Here is a 14,811-nt window from a genome sequence, read left to right as displayed (position 1 = left end):
GCCCATGGTAACTACAGAGTCTAAAAATGTGTCTCTTTTTTCGTTTCTATGGAAACAACCTATTCATATTTTTTTTTAAACAATGTGACAGAAAATAAAGCAGGATAAGGTACAAGTCTCTGGTATAAATCAAGATGATGTTTTTTTTTCTGCTCTCCTTTCTGACATGTGCTGTAGGTGCAGATCTCATTAACTCTGCTGGCTGCTTTATATTTTTTGCAATGTACTCGTAGGTCAGGGATGGGCAACAGAACAAAGAACAACAGAAACAAAGGAAGTTTTATTTGGCTTAATATAGCCAATAACAGTTGGTAAAAAATGCTTAGATTGGCTGTGAAATCAACACCTTAACATATCTCTAGTCCTTGTGCAAGAAAATGAATTCCTAGAAGCTGGTGCTCTTCAGCTGACACTGACCTCTGACCTCCCTTTGGAAGGAGAACATTTCCCCAAAAGGATCAATAAAGAACCATTCCATTAGTGTCACTGTTCACACTTTCCTCTGGTGTGTAAAAAGAAGCTGAGCTGTTGTGTGCCGTGCAAATATTGCTTCTTCAGAAACATGTCAGCAAGAAATATGAGTCCTGTGCAAAAATTGTGAACACAGAAATACACATTTCCAGGTTGTCGTTTAGGCTTCTGCTCTGCTCTGCTGTGGAAGAGTGAAATTGTCCCTTGAATGGATGGCATCAGTGGTTTAACACCACCGCTGGGTGACAAAAAGGACTTTGTGGGAGGTGATGCTGGCATGAGTCATGAGGAAAAACAAGAGGTTGGCGATGTGGGAGGACAATAATTGGGATGTAAAGGGCATTTGACTTGAGAGGAGAGTGAGGTTGTATGGGGTAAAATAGGAGAATAACACAGTGGAGAGTTGGATATAAACACAAGAAACTACTAGATGATTGGTTGACTGGAATTGATTTAGTGTCGGGAAATAAAAAAACAGTGAAGGCTTTGTGATAAATCTTCTGTTATTGTAATATTGGGAGAGTTTAGGGGCGATTTTGAGATGCCTGAGTTTTATTGTTGAGACTTCTGGAGCTGTTGTGGTCCCACTGCAATAAAACATCCACAATCAGAGGAGACACTTTTGTCCAACAATAGTGTTCATTTTCAGCTAGCTAATACTGGGTAAGACCTGGGTAAGTCTTGTGTTTAACATGATTTTTATTAGATATTTCTGATTCCGTCTCATCCCAAAGGTCTCTGGGATGTGACGACCGAAGGAAAACTATTAGTCTAGACGGAATTGTCCAAAAAGTGAAAGTGAGGAGCATTTATGGGTACAAGTCAGGAACCGGCCTACTTTACTTATTTCAAGGGTGCTGAATCAAAAAAAAAAGCTTGGTTCCCAAGCTAAATTTTGAGTTTTTGACCTTCTCATTTGCATATCAAAATGGCGGCCAAATTGTCCATCTTGCTCAGTCATTGGACCATTTTCCCCAAGTTTTTTTGTGAGTAGGCAATCAAAGATGAGGAAATTAAGTTTCTGGATCTATAGTCTAGGGTCAGAGCAAGAATATAGTGGAGGCTCAGTGTTTTTTTTATGTATATGCAAAATACCAACTTTTTAGGTGGAATTAAGCATTATTTGTGTCAGTTTTTAAGGCCAACATAAATATTCTATCAATATCACTTTTAAATGTTCCAGTTGGTATTTTGCATATATGTAAATATATATATATATATATATATAATAATTTGGCTCAAAATTGTAAAAATGCAGATGTATTCTAATGGAGGGGTTGAAATGATTACCTACTATAAGTTTTGAAGTGTAATTCAAAAGATATCCCACAAAATGTGAGATGTGACCACAACACATGTTGTGACATGACGACCACTGTTGTACGCTACATCACAATCGCTGTTTTAAACATCCAGAATACTGTTATAGTGTAAAATGGTTAGCTTTAGGCACCAAAACCAATTCCTTAAGGTTAGGCCAATGACTGTATATAAATAATGGACGTAGTCACCGCATGCTATATGTCCGTTGACTTCTTTGTTTTTTTGAAACTGGGAGAAACCATATTTTGATGAGGAGGTGCGGGGACGGGTGTATCTAAAAATAAACTCTTACCAGAAAATTGAACAGCCTTGGAATTAGGGCTGCACAATTAATCAAATTTTAATCGTGATCACAATTTTGGCCGCCACGATTAAATTAACCTTATCGTCTGCAATATTTCCATTTTAAAATGCGGCTCTCCTGCATATCTAATCAACACTTTCTACACCAGTAGTCCACCAACCACCAGGGGGCAGGGCCGTTTTTTTTCCCCCTAAAAAAAGCCTGGTTGCTGATTGGATAGAACGCTAAGCAGGATGTGACGTAGTACTCGACGGCACAACAACACACGCCATTTGTAAAAGCCGGCCAAGCAGTGTTCCCAACTTAGCGACTTTGTTGCTATATTTAGCGACTTTTCAGACCCCCTTAGCGACTATTTTTCAAGAAAGCGGCTGGAGACAAATCCAGCAACTCCTTCTTAGTCTTCTTAACAAGCCGCTAACGACTTTTGAGAGGGCGTGGCCTGAGACTTTCCCGGTTGGCATTTTTCCCCCTAACCGAAACACGGCTGATGCAACACATATTTTCAATAGGACGCAGGTTAGGACTAAAGGCAGTCCAGTTTAGTACCAGTAGGTAGCCAGTTTTAAGCAATAAAATTGTATTAGCTCATTGCTGCTACAGATCTTCTTGTTGGGCGTTGACCCATTCAGAGTGATAACAAATGTGTCACTGAGCCGGTCAGAAGCAGTGACAGCGACCATAGAGACCCGCTACCGGTAAAAAGCTGTTAGCAGAGGATGGTTTGGATCCATCGACCTCTGGGTTATGGGCCCAGCACGCTTCCGCTGCGCCACTCTGCTGTCAATCACCCCAGATGGGACTCGAACCCACAATCCCTGGCTTAGGAGGCCAGTGCCTTATCCATTAGGCCACTGGGGCTTGACAAACCACCAGCTCACCATTTCTGTTCACATACAGACAGTTCCACTATAAAGCAACAACACAGAAAGCACAATGTGTGGTTTCAAATGACATAACAATGGCCCCTGATGTCACAGCAGTAACAGCCACTGACTTCAGCTGCTGACGTTGTGCACAGTTAGCGACGGCCAAAACCATCCGTCACCTCCAGAGTCTCTAAATCCCTCTGGGGGCTAACTTGTAGTGGAGACACGCAGAGTGAGCGGACTTTAGAGAGGGCGCGGCCTGAGACTTTCCCGGTGGACACTTTTCCCCCTAGTGGAAACACGGCTAGTATCTCTGTATGTGTTCTCTCTAGGTAACCCGGCTTCCTCCCACAGTCCAAAAAAATGCGGCTTAGGTTTAATTGGTGATTCTAAATTGACCGTAGGTGTGACTGATGGTCTGGCAACACTGGCACAGAAAAATGGATGTGTTACAGCCTCAGTGAGAAAGTAGTGAAAGAGACCACTCAGCTGCTAGCTATTAGCAGAGGATGGTTTCAATCCATTGAACTCTGCTGTCAGTCACCCCAGATGGGACTTGAACCCACAATCCCTGGCTTAGGAGGCCATTGCCTTATCCATTAGGCCACTGGGGCTTGACAAACCATATGTTCACCATTTTTGTTCAGATACAGACAGTTGAACTATAAAGCCCACCGAGAGTAGCGAGCCAGCCGTATACACGCGGCCGTTCCGCGGCCGGTGGAAATCCCCAGTAAGAACGAGTTGAAGTGGCACAGTCCTCCTGCAGCAGTCTTTCCCAGCTGCAGAGCCAGAGGGGATGTTAACCCCTTAGCGTCCAGTCTGCAAATTGCTAACAGGCTAACAGTTAGCTCTGTAGCAGTACAGTGTGTATGTGCTAACAGGCTAACAGTTAGCTCTGTAGCAGTACAGTGTGTATGTGCTAACAGGCTAACAGTTAGCTATGTAGCAGTACAGTGTGTATGTGCTGCTGCTGAAGGAGGTGTTCACTTAGCGATCTCTGTTTGTTTACAACAAGCACCGGACACTAAAAACTGTTCCTATTGTTTGTTTAAAAGTAGTGTAATAAAAATACAGATGTTTTCCCTAACATGATGAATAATCGTGATCAAAATATTATTGATCAAAATAATCTTTGGCGATAATCGTGCAGCTCTACTTGGAGTGTCTGTTAGTACAACTGAACACTGAACAAGACATTTTGAACAAAATGATCAAATAAACTTTAATGAACTGCAAAAAGGTTCAAGGTAGTTTAAATGAACACAGCGCCGTGGATACACATTGTTTTGCTTCTATCCTGATGACGGCTCACCATGTTAGCAACCTGTCAATCAAAGGTAGCCACGCCCCAAATCATAAGCTTCTTTTTCATCTTTTTTCTTCTAAATGGGACCATTATTTACACAATTAACATCATCTTGTCTTGAAGAAGACTTGAAACTAACGACTGATACCATACTGTTGCCACAACATTTTTTTCTGAGGTAATAAATCAAGTAAGAAATTGTCTCTTTTGTTCTCGACTTCTTTTGCAACCGAAGTTGGCAACCTCTGTTGGAATTTTTGAAAGAATGCAGTCTTATGGCACTACGGGTTTGCTTCATTGCTCAAACTCAGAGGTTGGCGCCTGTGTTAGGACCAAAACCACTGTCCTGACATTAGGGTAAAAGAACAGGGTTAGGCTTAAAAAATTAAAACTTATTTCTAAGACTTTTTAGATGCTTACCATTACATACACAAGACTATAAATTATATAGATACATGGTTATTGTGGATTTGGGTTTCCAGGGGCTTTAAGGCTACCAAGACGTGCAACCTGTGTTTTTCTGAGGCTGTTTGTGCACAAGCAGGTTTTTTAATATGATGCCATTATGTCAAGGAAAGACTATCTTGGTCTTGTTATGTCACATGGTCATGAATATTTGGTTATTGTATTGGACAGTAACAGAATACAATTATCTGGGGGCTTTTATCTCACAGTCTGGAATAGTGAGCACTTTTCATAAAATCTAGGCATACCTGATAAATTGGATACTGGAGCAGAGGTGGTTATTTAATGGCACCAAAATGTTCCTGATCTTTTGCTTTGATGACATAGATATCATGCTCTAAATGTCACATCTGAGGTGCCAAATGCATCACATTTTGGCAGCAGATGTGTCACATTTTGATTTCCGTGACTTTCTTTAGAGGTTTGTATTTCGGAAGAATTTTCCGCTGCTATTTGACCTTCACAATAAAACGCCAAAGTGCTGCATCCCTTCCCAGAGTCCCTCAGAGGATAAGAGAGGCGTGTTGAGGGATCCAGCCAGCTGGATTGAGCTCCAGGATTATCCTCGGATGAAACACACAATAGAGGGAAAGAGGGAAGAAGGCCGACACGTCTTGAAGCAGTGTTGCCAATTCCACAATTAATCCCGTAGCTGAAGAAGTTCTGTCATGCTTAAGATTTTCTATGCTTTAGTCCATTTTTGTTGTTTAATGTTATTTTCATTTTCCTATTATAGTTTTGTTGTCACTATTCTCCAGGTTTTATTTCCTTGAAATGTCATGTCTTTTATGTGGATGTGCTGTAAAAAGTGTTTTTGTCTTATAACGTCCTTAAAGGGATAGTTATTTTTCTTCTTTTTTTTGTGGGGTGGCATGAGGTAGTTATCAATAGTCTGGGTATTATTTACAGTACACGGTGGTGGTAATGTGATGTGATCAAAATGGATTTTAGCCACCTAAAAATGGCACAACTAAAAAAATGTCTGTCAGTTTACGTGTATGCTATATTGAGAATATTTTCACCACTGAATCATTGTACTTTAACCCATAAGAACCCACAGTGACACGGGTGTCACAAACATTTTAAATGTTCTAGTGATGTTTTCTCAAGTACATAAGTCTGTTTTTCAGCTACAGTAGCTTGATGCGAATGAAATGGAATTTGTTGTCTAACAGCACTATTAAAGTCACAATTATGATATATGTTATGGAGATGAAAACAAAAAGGCAAATGGTTATTTGTTTTTATTAATTATTGATTTATTATTATTTTGTTACTTAAAAAGAAATCTGAAAAATAATTTGTTGTTCAACAGCACTATTAGTGTCACAATTTTAATATATGTTGTGGAGATGCAGAGAAAAAGGAAAATGTGTCTAGTTTATTCATTTAAAAATAAGAAATATCATAAACATAAATACCATAAACGCCCAATGTAACGTATATATGTCACATCACAGATCTGTGATATTTAGGGGTAGTATTTTTTTTTTTTAAAACATCATGAATGCGTTCTGTGTGGTCCACTTGGTCTGTGGTATATCCCCCATAATTAAACTTTAAGGATTACTGGGTCTGGGTTCTTATGGGTTAAAGCCACCAGACTCCTTTGAAAAAAAACAGTGATTTTACCTCATAGAACACAGGAGTTGCTGGTCCAACTCTGCCTTGATTGATTAGTTTGTTTGTGTCATTGTGCGCCTTTGGTTTTCAAGAGTTAGTTCATGTTCATCAAAGTCACACAATAACATAAAGAAACTAACGGATGGAGGCAGCGGTAGACCAGCACTCCTGTGTTTTGCGAGGTAAAATGACTGTTTGTTTCCAATGGATGCTGGTGGCTTTGAAGAACAACTTGAGCTCCTTGATAGGATGAGCTGTCTGAAGGTTCAGTTCTAATTTTGGTATACACTTAAACTGATATAGATTTATTGATAGAAGTGGCTAAAATACATTTTGCTGCTGCCCCTGTCCACAGAAGTACATTTCTTGGCTTCCTTGTTGGCACTCCTGCCAAACTGGGAGCATTCAGACTGCCATCTACTGAAGCTAATACAGTGACTATGGTTAAGTGCCTCATACAAGCCCACTTAAAAAAATCAGAACTATCCCTTAAGGCAGTAGTTCTCAACCTTTTTGAGTCGCGACCCCCAATTTAATATGCATGTTGTCCGCGACCCCCGCTCACTGAACAGAAGCTCACACGCACAGTTCAGATCACAAAATGACCAAAAAAAGACACAAAATGTCCAAAAAAAGAGACAAAATGAACAAAGAAAGACACAAAATGACCAAAGAAAGACACAAAATGACCACAAAATGAAAAAAAGACACAAAATGATCAAAAAAAAGACTCAAAATGACCAAAGAAAGACACAAAATGACCAAAGAAAGACACAAAATGACCAAAAAAGACATAAATAACTAAAGAAAAACACAAAATGACCAAAAAAAGACATTAAATGACCAAAAAGACTAAAACACAGTGGAGACAGAGCTGACTTCCAAAATGATTTGGCGACCCCCAGAAATCATCTCGCGACCCCAATTGGGGTCCCGACCCCAAGGTTGAGAATAGCTGCCTTAAGGAATGAAGATGTTAATGTTCCTTTAATTTGATCTGATTTTATTTTGAAATCTAAATGACGTAGAGGAGAAATATTCTGCATTAAAATTGCACCATTTTTGTAAGACTGTTAAAATATGTGCTGTTATAATTGTAAAACAGTTTATGAATGAAATAGAATAAAATGTTGATGCCTGGTAAATCCCCAAATTCACCTGCAGCACGTCAGCTGGTAGAAGGGTTTTTCTGAATGAAATACGGCTAAACTTGAGCTGGTTAACAATTGCTTAAATATGCTTGTGAATGCCCTGGACATGTTAAATGCAGCATTGTGGAAGCTTCTGTTTACACTATTCAAGTTCAAATTTAATAGATGACCAGGCTGTGTTGTCCTGTTTCCCTTTCAGTTGATGGCCGCTACAGGAAACAGTGCAGCCAAAGCCAAATACGAGCAGAAGGTCCCCGCATTCTACTACAGACCAACACACACTGACTGCAAGTAAGTACTTCTTTCATTCATTCATTCATTCATCCATTCATTCTCCTTATCCGCTTATCCGCACTCGGGTCCCGGGGGGCTGGAGCCGATCCCAGCTGACATTGGGTGAGAGGTGGGGTAGACCCTGGACAGGTACCAGACTATCACAGGGCACTTCTTCTTTCAGTTGGGAATTTAAAAAAATACATGATGTATAGCCAGTATTTTATAAAAAGCAGTTTACCTGAAAAAGGAAAATGTGCTAACTGAATTAGCCTAGCGCTGCATGGTGTTAGCCTGGCTAACACCAGAATAATCTCAAATGAGGTCTAGTCTGGCAACCAGCCGTTCATTTCTCCGTAGAGGAGGTGTGGTTTACGATCCTCCAGAGCCGTTTATTGGACGCTTAGAATGTCTATCAAAGCGTCTGTAGGTAGCTCTTAGCCAATCAGATCAGTTATACCAGATGACGTAGTAGAGCAACAGAGATGGATGTTTGTTGTGTGTGTGTCTGTGAGAGAGTGTTGCTGCTGCTTTGCTTCTCCAGTTCTCGCTTTCTGCAAGATTATTTATTTTCACGCTTTATTCCCCCTCATGTCATTCAGCCACACACATCCACTGATTTTATGGGCAATAAACAAGCTGCTGCGGGTCTCTGGGGGCTCCGCTGTCCCCCGGCTCGGAGCCAGATCACCGGCGAACCCCACAACCATAACACCGGTGATCTGGCTACGAGCCGGGGGACAGCGGAGCCCCCAGAGACCTTTCGCCTTTCAACTTTGGCTCTAAACTATTTAAAACACCATCTACAGCTAAAGAGAGTGTCGCGTCTGCAGCAGCCATGTTGGATCCGTAAGAAAACTACAAGCTTCCGTCTGCCGAGTAGTACGCGTCATCGTCTTGCCGTCCCTCCCCGCTCTGTGATTGGATCCCTAAAACAGGGCTATTAAAAAGACAAATAAATCTGATTGACAAAGAGCCGGACACTGTTTACAGAGTTACAGAGTTCACAAAGTTGGTAAACTTTTCAAGTAAAGGTGTGGACTGGTTGCCAGACTGCCTGGAGGCTCTTCTGTGTGGAGTTTGCATGTTCTTCCCGTGTCAGTGTGGGTTCTCTCCTGGTACTCCAGCTTCCTCTCACAGTCCAAAAACATGCACTTAGGTTTAATTGGTGACTCTAAATTGCCCATTGTCAGATGGGATCGCCTCCAGCCCCCCACCAGTGTGGATAAGCTGAAAGGAGAATGAATGAATGAATGAATTAGCCTACTTGCTAATTCACAACCGGATAACACTTTGCTTCATCTAACTGAGCATAGACAAGTGTAAAACACAATATAGCACATCAAGTTGGTGTCAAATCTACTTTGTATCTGTATACACTTCACAACTATCTCCTTTCTTTGCATGGTTATAACATATTTTGTCAGCCAGCTCTCCTCTAAGCTCATAATGGCACCAGTATCATTTAAAGGTTAGTGTTTGTGTCAATATTCAATTTAACCTTTATTGAGCAAAATACTAAAGGTGACTTGTAAGTTCACTTATATTTTGACTCTTGTTTCCCCTATAAATAGTCAAGAGATTAAAGTGGTGTGTCCTTTTTGGTTGGTTTTTCTAACAGGAAAACGTAGCTACGGTGATGTCACCCTAGGGCTGGGCGATATGGACCAAAAGTCATATCCCAATATATTTAGGCTGAATATCAATACACGATATATATCCTGATATATTTATCGCAAAGTGAGAGCAAAGGTTCAGTCAAAGTCAAAGCCAAATATGACATGTCACAAGTAGTTTTATTGAAACTGTTTATTTAAGTGAACATAAATACTGTATAACAACAAGAGTACTTTTTAAAAAAAAATCAAAGCTCCATAAAGTGCACATTTAAATAAAAAAGTACCTTAAAAATAGCCTAGTATGAAATAAAATCTTTTTCTGAAATAAATATATATAAATATATAAGAAAAGAATAACGAACAAAATAACAAAATATGACAAACCCTAGTAAGGGCAGCATTTATATAAAAAGAAAGAAAAATGTTTTGAACTGTATCGATGTATGCAATATGGTCTAATTCCATATCACATTTAAAAATATATCGATTTTTTTTTTATCGATATATCGCCCAGCCCTACGTCACCCAATGGTTTACGGACTAAGATTTTGAAGTCTCAAGTTTGGAAGCCAGAAGTGACGATATTTATTTTCAGCTAGCACTAGCTAGCTAGCTAGCTTGGATAGCAAGGTGCAGAAATATACAGCTGTCTCTTTAGAGTGTCTTTTAGTACAATGAAACGCTGAACAAGACATTTAGGCGACCAAAATGTTACAATTAATGACAATTTGAGTAATTGTAAATCGTCAGGTAGCCACACCCTAAACCAGACCTGGGCATTGGGCGGCCCGCGGGCCACATCCGGCCCGTTGGCTGTCCTTGTCGGCCCACATGAGGTTACCCAGAAATTAGAAATCAATACAATCGCAGTGCTTTTATTTTGAAGGCGATTTACGTATAAGTTACCCGAGTTACCAAGGTACCTTTAGTCAAAAACACCTATTAAACACCTAAAAAGTAAATAAATTAACAATTAAGTTAATAAATTCCTTGGTCACCTTGTGAATCCACCGTAAGAGCTACGAGGTGGGAAAACAATAACAAACGTTAGCATTAGCACTTGAGCAAACAAGCACTTTTACTATAGTTTAGACAACAAATATAGCCAAAAATAGATATGACAGAAGAAAATAAACTTTAACAAACCTTGTGCCCTGTCAGTCAGCCACTATAGAAGCCTTTTGATACTTTATATCAACTTTATATTAATTACTACGCACTCGTTATTATTTACTGTTCATTTTTCATTTAACCGTTCTACCGGTTATTTCCTGTCACTACCTTTCAAAATTAAAGCACCCGTTTTACACTGGACGACACCTTTTCAAAATAAAAGCATCACAACATTGTAAAACACCTTGAAAATGTACAAGCATGAAAAAACAAGCTATATAATACAAAAACACCAATAGGAAGCTTACTAAAGGACATTTACAGTTGTGTTTAAAATAAATGGAATAGTGATATAGTGATTGGAGTATTTACTACTTTTTACTGCTATATTTGATTTACTCCACATTAACAGTCTTATCATAACATGTGTTCCTATCAGGAGCAGCTCAAAACCAGATAATTTACTGTATTTATAAAGCGATTACATTAATATTGAGCAGAATTTAGTTCAGAGTTTTGGTCCGGCCCCTGCAACCTTCGTGGTATCGGTCATGTGGCCCCTTGGGAAAATGAATTGCCCCCCCCCCTGCCTTAGAGTCTGGTGTTAAATATCTTCAAGTACATTTCCATGATTAACCCCCTGTCATGTTACACATTTGATTTATAGTTAATTTGAAGATATGGATATTGCAGTCTTATTTCTGTATGCAGTACTGGCCTGTGTAGAGGTCCACAGTCCTCTCAGCCTGGAACTGCCTGAGTGTTATAAGAAAATGCTGAATGCAGAGACAATGACACTGCATGCTGATAAGTGCTAAAGTGCTGCAAACACTATGTTGTGCAGAGGGACATTGTTACTGTAAATGAAGATATAGTACACAGTTTCACACCTTTCACAGTGAATGTATCACTTCCTCTTTGTGTGCAGAAAAGGCCTGTTAGAAGTATCCACACACAACTGCAGACTATTATATGTTTTGGAACTTTAAATCAAACTAAGCTTTTTTGCCTGCAGTTTTTTGCCACAGTTCCTATATATTTAAATTCTATCTGGACAAGGCTTCTTTTTATCAACAACCATATATATATATATATATATATATATATATATATATATATATATATATATATATATATATATATATATATAAATATATTATTTTTTTTAAACTTTATTTTTTCCAGTCAATAAAAACACATACAGAAACATACAAATTATTTTCTCACATGACCAAAATATATGAGAATGGTTGGCATTCAGTTGCCCACAATTTCTCCAACAATATTGCTGCTGGCCTGATTGTTTATTTTTCATTTTGGGTGTAATAAAAAAACGTGTTAAATTTTTCCAACCGAACTCCCTCCATTTTTTAGAACTTGTTGAAGTATGTTGAGTCTGAAATATCTTCTGCCAATCGTTCCAACAACCATATATTTTTATATCTGCTCGAAGGAAGACTGTTTCTTCTTATTCCTTCTTCATACACGTTGGTTGTATAAGCCGAGTTAGTGACGTTTTAAGCTCGTCCATCCATCTCTCCCCGTGTCTGCCTCCGTCCAACAGAATTGGATTAAAATAGACAGAAACAGGACAGGTAGGTCGAGATGAAAGAGAAGTGTTTCTCTCAGTGTCTGAGCCACGCTGTCTGTTTGTGTTCTCGCTCTCCCCCCCTGAGAACCGCAGGGTTCAGCTCCAACCAGAGTCACTAGAAGGTGTCGTTCAAAGACATACCGGCTACGACGCTTTACCTCGTGATGCTGATAGAACGGGTTGTTTGCAGCCTGAAGGGGAGACTCATAGGTTGAGGGAGGTAGAGAAGGAAACAGGATGAGTGAGATCGTTGGCATGGTGATGTGCCATTTGTTTCGTCTCACACTGAAGAGGAAGATGGTCTAAAATTAAGATTGCTCCCTTTATATGCAGCTTGGTAGAAACTCAAGAAACGACGGAGTTGTAGAACATAATCTTAAGAACTATTCCATTAATCCATTTAATCAGGGAGCTAAAGGAACAATACTGCTATCGTACCAATCAATACTTCTCTGGTGTGTGTGTAATATGAAGCTACAGCCAGCAGACAGTTAGCCTGAGATGAGGTTAGATGTTCAAGTTGTGATGTATTGATCTTAACATGGAACATGGCAAGAAAGTAAAAAAAAACGTCTTTCTCCAAAACAAATTTATATTTAAAATGTAATTAATTCATCAATTATTTGGTCACCTGTCATGTAAAATGCATTCATCAGCTGTTTTTTGATTCATATTACATTTTCTGCCTCTCCTATATTAACAGGCCACGCCTATTTAGAGGAATATATATATATATATATATATATATATATACAGTACAGGCCAAAAGTTTGGACACACACCTTCTCATTCAATGCGTTTTTCTTTATTTTCATGACTATTTACATTGTAGATTTGTAGAGAATGAACATATATGGAATTATGTACTTAACAAAAAAAGTGTGAAATAACTGAAAACATGTCTTGTATTTTAGATTCCTCAAAGTAACCACCCTTTGCTTACTAGAATATAAGACATGTTTTCAGTGATTTCACACTTTTTTGTTAAGTACATAATTCCACATGTGTTCATTAATAGTTTTGATGAATCTACAATGTAAATAGTCATGAAATAAAGGAAACACATTGAATGAGAAGATGTGTCCAAACTTTTGGCCTGTACTGTATAAATATATATATATATATTAATTTGTCGACTACAAATTGGCTTAACTGTGTGATTATTTCACATAGAATATTTCTTCAATTAACAGAAACAGGCTATATCATTATATATATCGCTATCAGATGTGAAATTGCCCATATTGCACAGCCCTGGTGTAAAGTAGTGTAATTATCTCATAGACTTCTATACAATCAAACTTTATTTTGCAACTTGAAGAGTTGCCCCCTGCTGGACATGAGAAAGAATGCAGTTATAAGACACTAATGCAGTGGCTTTACCTTGCAGACCTGCAGGTCGCTGCTTAGTATAAACACAGATCAGATCAAAATCAAAATTAATTTATTTATCCCCGAGGGTGGATTCAGTTAGTCTGGTAGAATCTCTGTTAGAATGAGACAGCCTGATGTAGGAGAGAATAATAATAATAATAATAATAATAGGAGAGAAGGATCTTATGTTACACTCACAGCTTCAAATGTTATTTAGTCAACAGAAAGAAAGACAATAACACTTTGTTGATTTCTATGTGTTATCAAAGAAGATGAGATGATTATGTTACCGACTCTCTTTTTTTTTTTTTTTTTCAAACTTCTCTTTATTGGGTTTTTTTTCTTTCATTCACATACAAAAATAAAGAATGTACATGTTCATTTATGCTTAAAGTCAACACGAAAGAGCAGAATGATAGTAGAAAAATAAAAGCAATAAAAAAAACCCACAAAAAACAAAAACAAAACAAAATAAAAAAAAATAAAAAAAACCTAGGTGGAGTCAAATCAAATATCAAAACAAAAATAAGGTTTACAAATAAAATAGATTTAAATATTAATAATACAACTGGGAGGATGTCAGGTTTTCCAAAATTTACATTTGTTAATTTTTCACTGGGTTATATTTAGTATAATAATCCATAAATGGCTGCCATATTGTGTAAAAGGTCTTAAGGTAAAAAAAAATCTTTCCTCTCAGGGTGAATTTTATTTTTTCTAACTGCGAATGTTTCATTCTATCATTCACCGACTCTCATTTTTATCTTGTTATATGGCCAATTTGTGACATGAAGCACTTACTGTGGATCAGATTATGAGTTTATTGACTTCAAAACAGGTTACTACTTCTGTTTTGTTATTTTTGTGTCATATGAGGTAACTCTGTGTAGAAAAGGTTTCATATGTGTGTAGAACAGGGCAGCTAGTGAGTGTGTAACTGATACTGTGTGTCTTTCTATTTGTCCAGGATGCTGAGAGAGCAGTGGATCCGAGCCAAGTACGAGAGGAATGAGTTTGAGTTCATTGAGAAACAGGAACCTTACTCTGCAGGTAAAGACCCTCATCCAAGCAGATTCCTCTCATCAGCACTCACTCCGGCTGAAATAAGTCATGGCTACACAACGAGAATAATGTGGTTGGTGAATAACCTTCAGTTCACTTTCTTACCAAGAACCAGATAAAAAGTCTGTTTGTTAGGTATGGAGCCACAGCCAGGAGATGATTAGATTTGCTCGGGGTAAATACTAGCCTGGCTAACACCAGACTATTCTCAAATGAGGTCTAGTCTGGCAACCAGCCGTTCATTTCTCCGTAGAGGAGGTGTGG

At 38.5% G+C, this 14,811-nt stretch overlaps 1 protein-coding gene and 2 non-coding genes across 3 annotated transcripts in view; 1 reads left to right on the top strand and 2 right to left on the bottom strand.

Annotated features, from left to right (window-relative positions):
- LOC131959555 (arf-GAP with dual PH domain-containing protein 1) overlaps nt 1-14,811 on the top strand; it is a 64,262-nt gene that overhangs the window by 21,260 nt on the left and 28,191 nt on the right. Inside the window, exons 3-4 of the mRNA XM_059324763.1 lie at nt 7,715-7,806; nt 14,453-14,535. Coding sequence (XP_059180746.1) covers nt 7,715-7,806; nt 14,453-14,535 — 175 coding nt within the window. The remainder of the gene's footprint in view (nt 1-7,714; nt 7,807-14,452; nt 14,536-14,811) is intronic.
- trnar-ccu (transfer RNA arginine (anticodon CCU)) lies at nt 2,887-2,959 on the bottom strand. Its single transcript has one exon. It is a non-coding gene; the product is annotated as a tRNA-Arg (tRNA).
- On the bottom strand, nt 3,509-3,581 carry trnar-ccu (transfer RNA arginine (anticodon CCU)). The gene has a single exon. It is a non-coding gene; the product is annotated as a tRNA-Arg (tRNA).

Source organism: Centropristis striata, chromosome 21 (genome assembly GCF_030273125.1).
Source record: "Centropristis striata isolate RG_2023a ecotype Rhode Island chromosome 21, C.striata_1.0, whole genome shotgun sequence".
Classification (NCBI taxonomy): Eukaryota; Metazoa; Chordata; class Actinopteri; order Perciformes; family Serranidae; genus Centropristis; species Centropristis striata.
The sequence above is the reverse complement of the archived record's forward strand: the minus strand, read 5'-3'. Positions and strand labels throughout refer to the sequence as shown.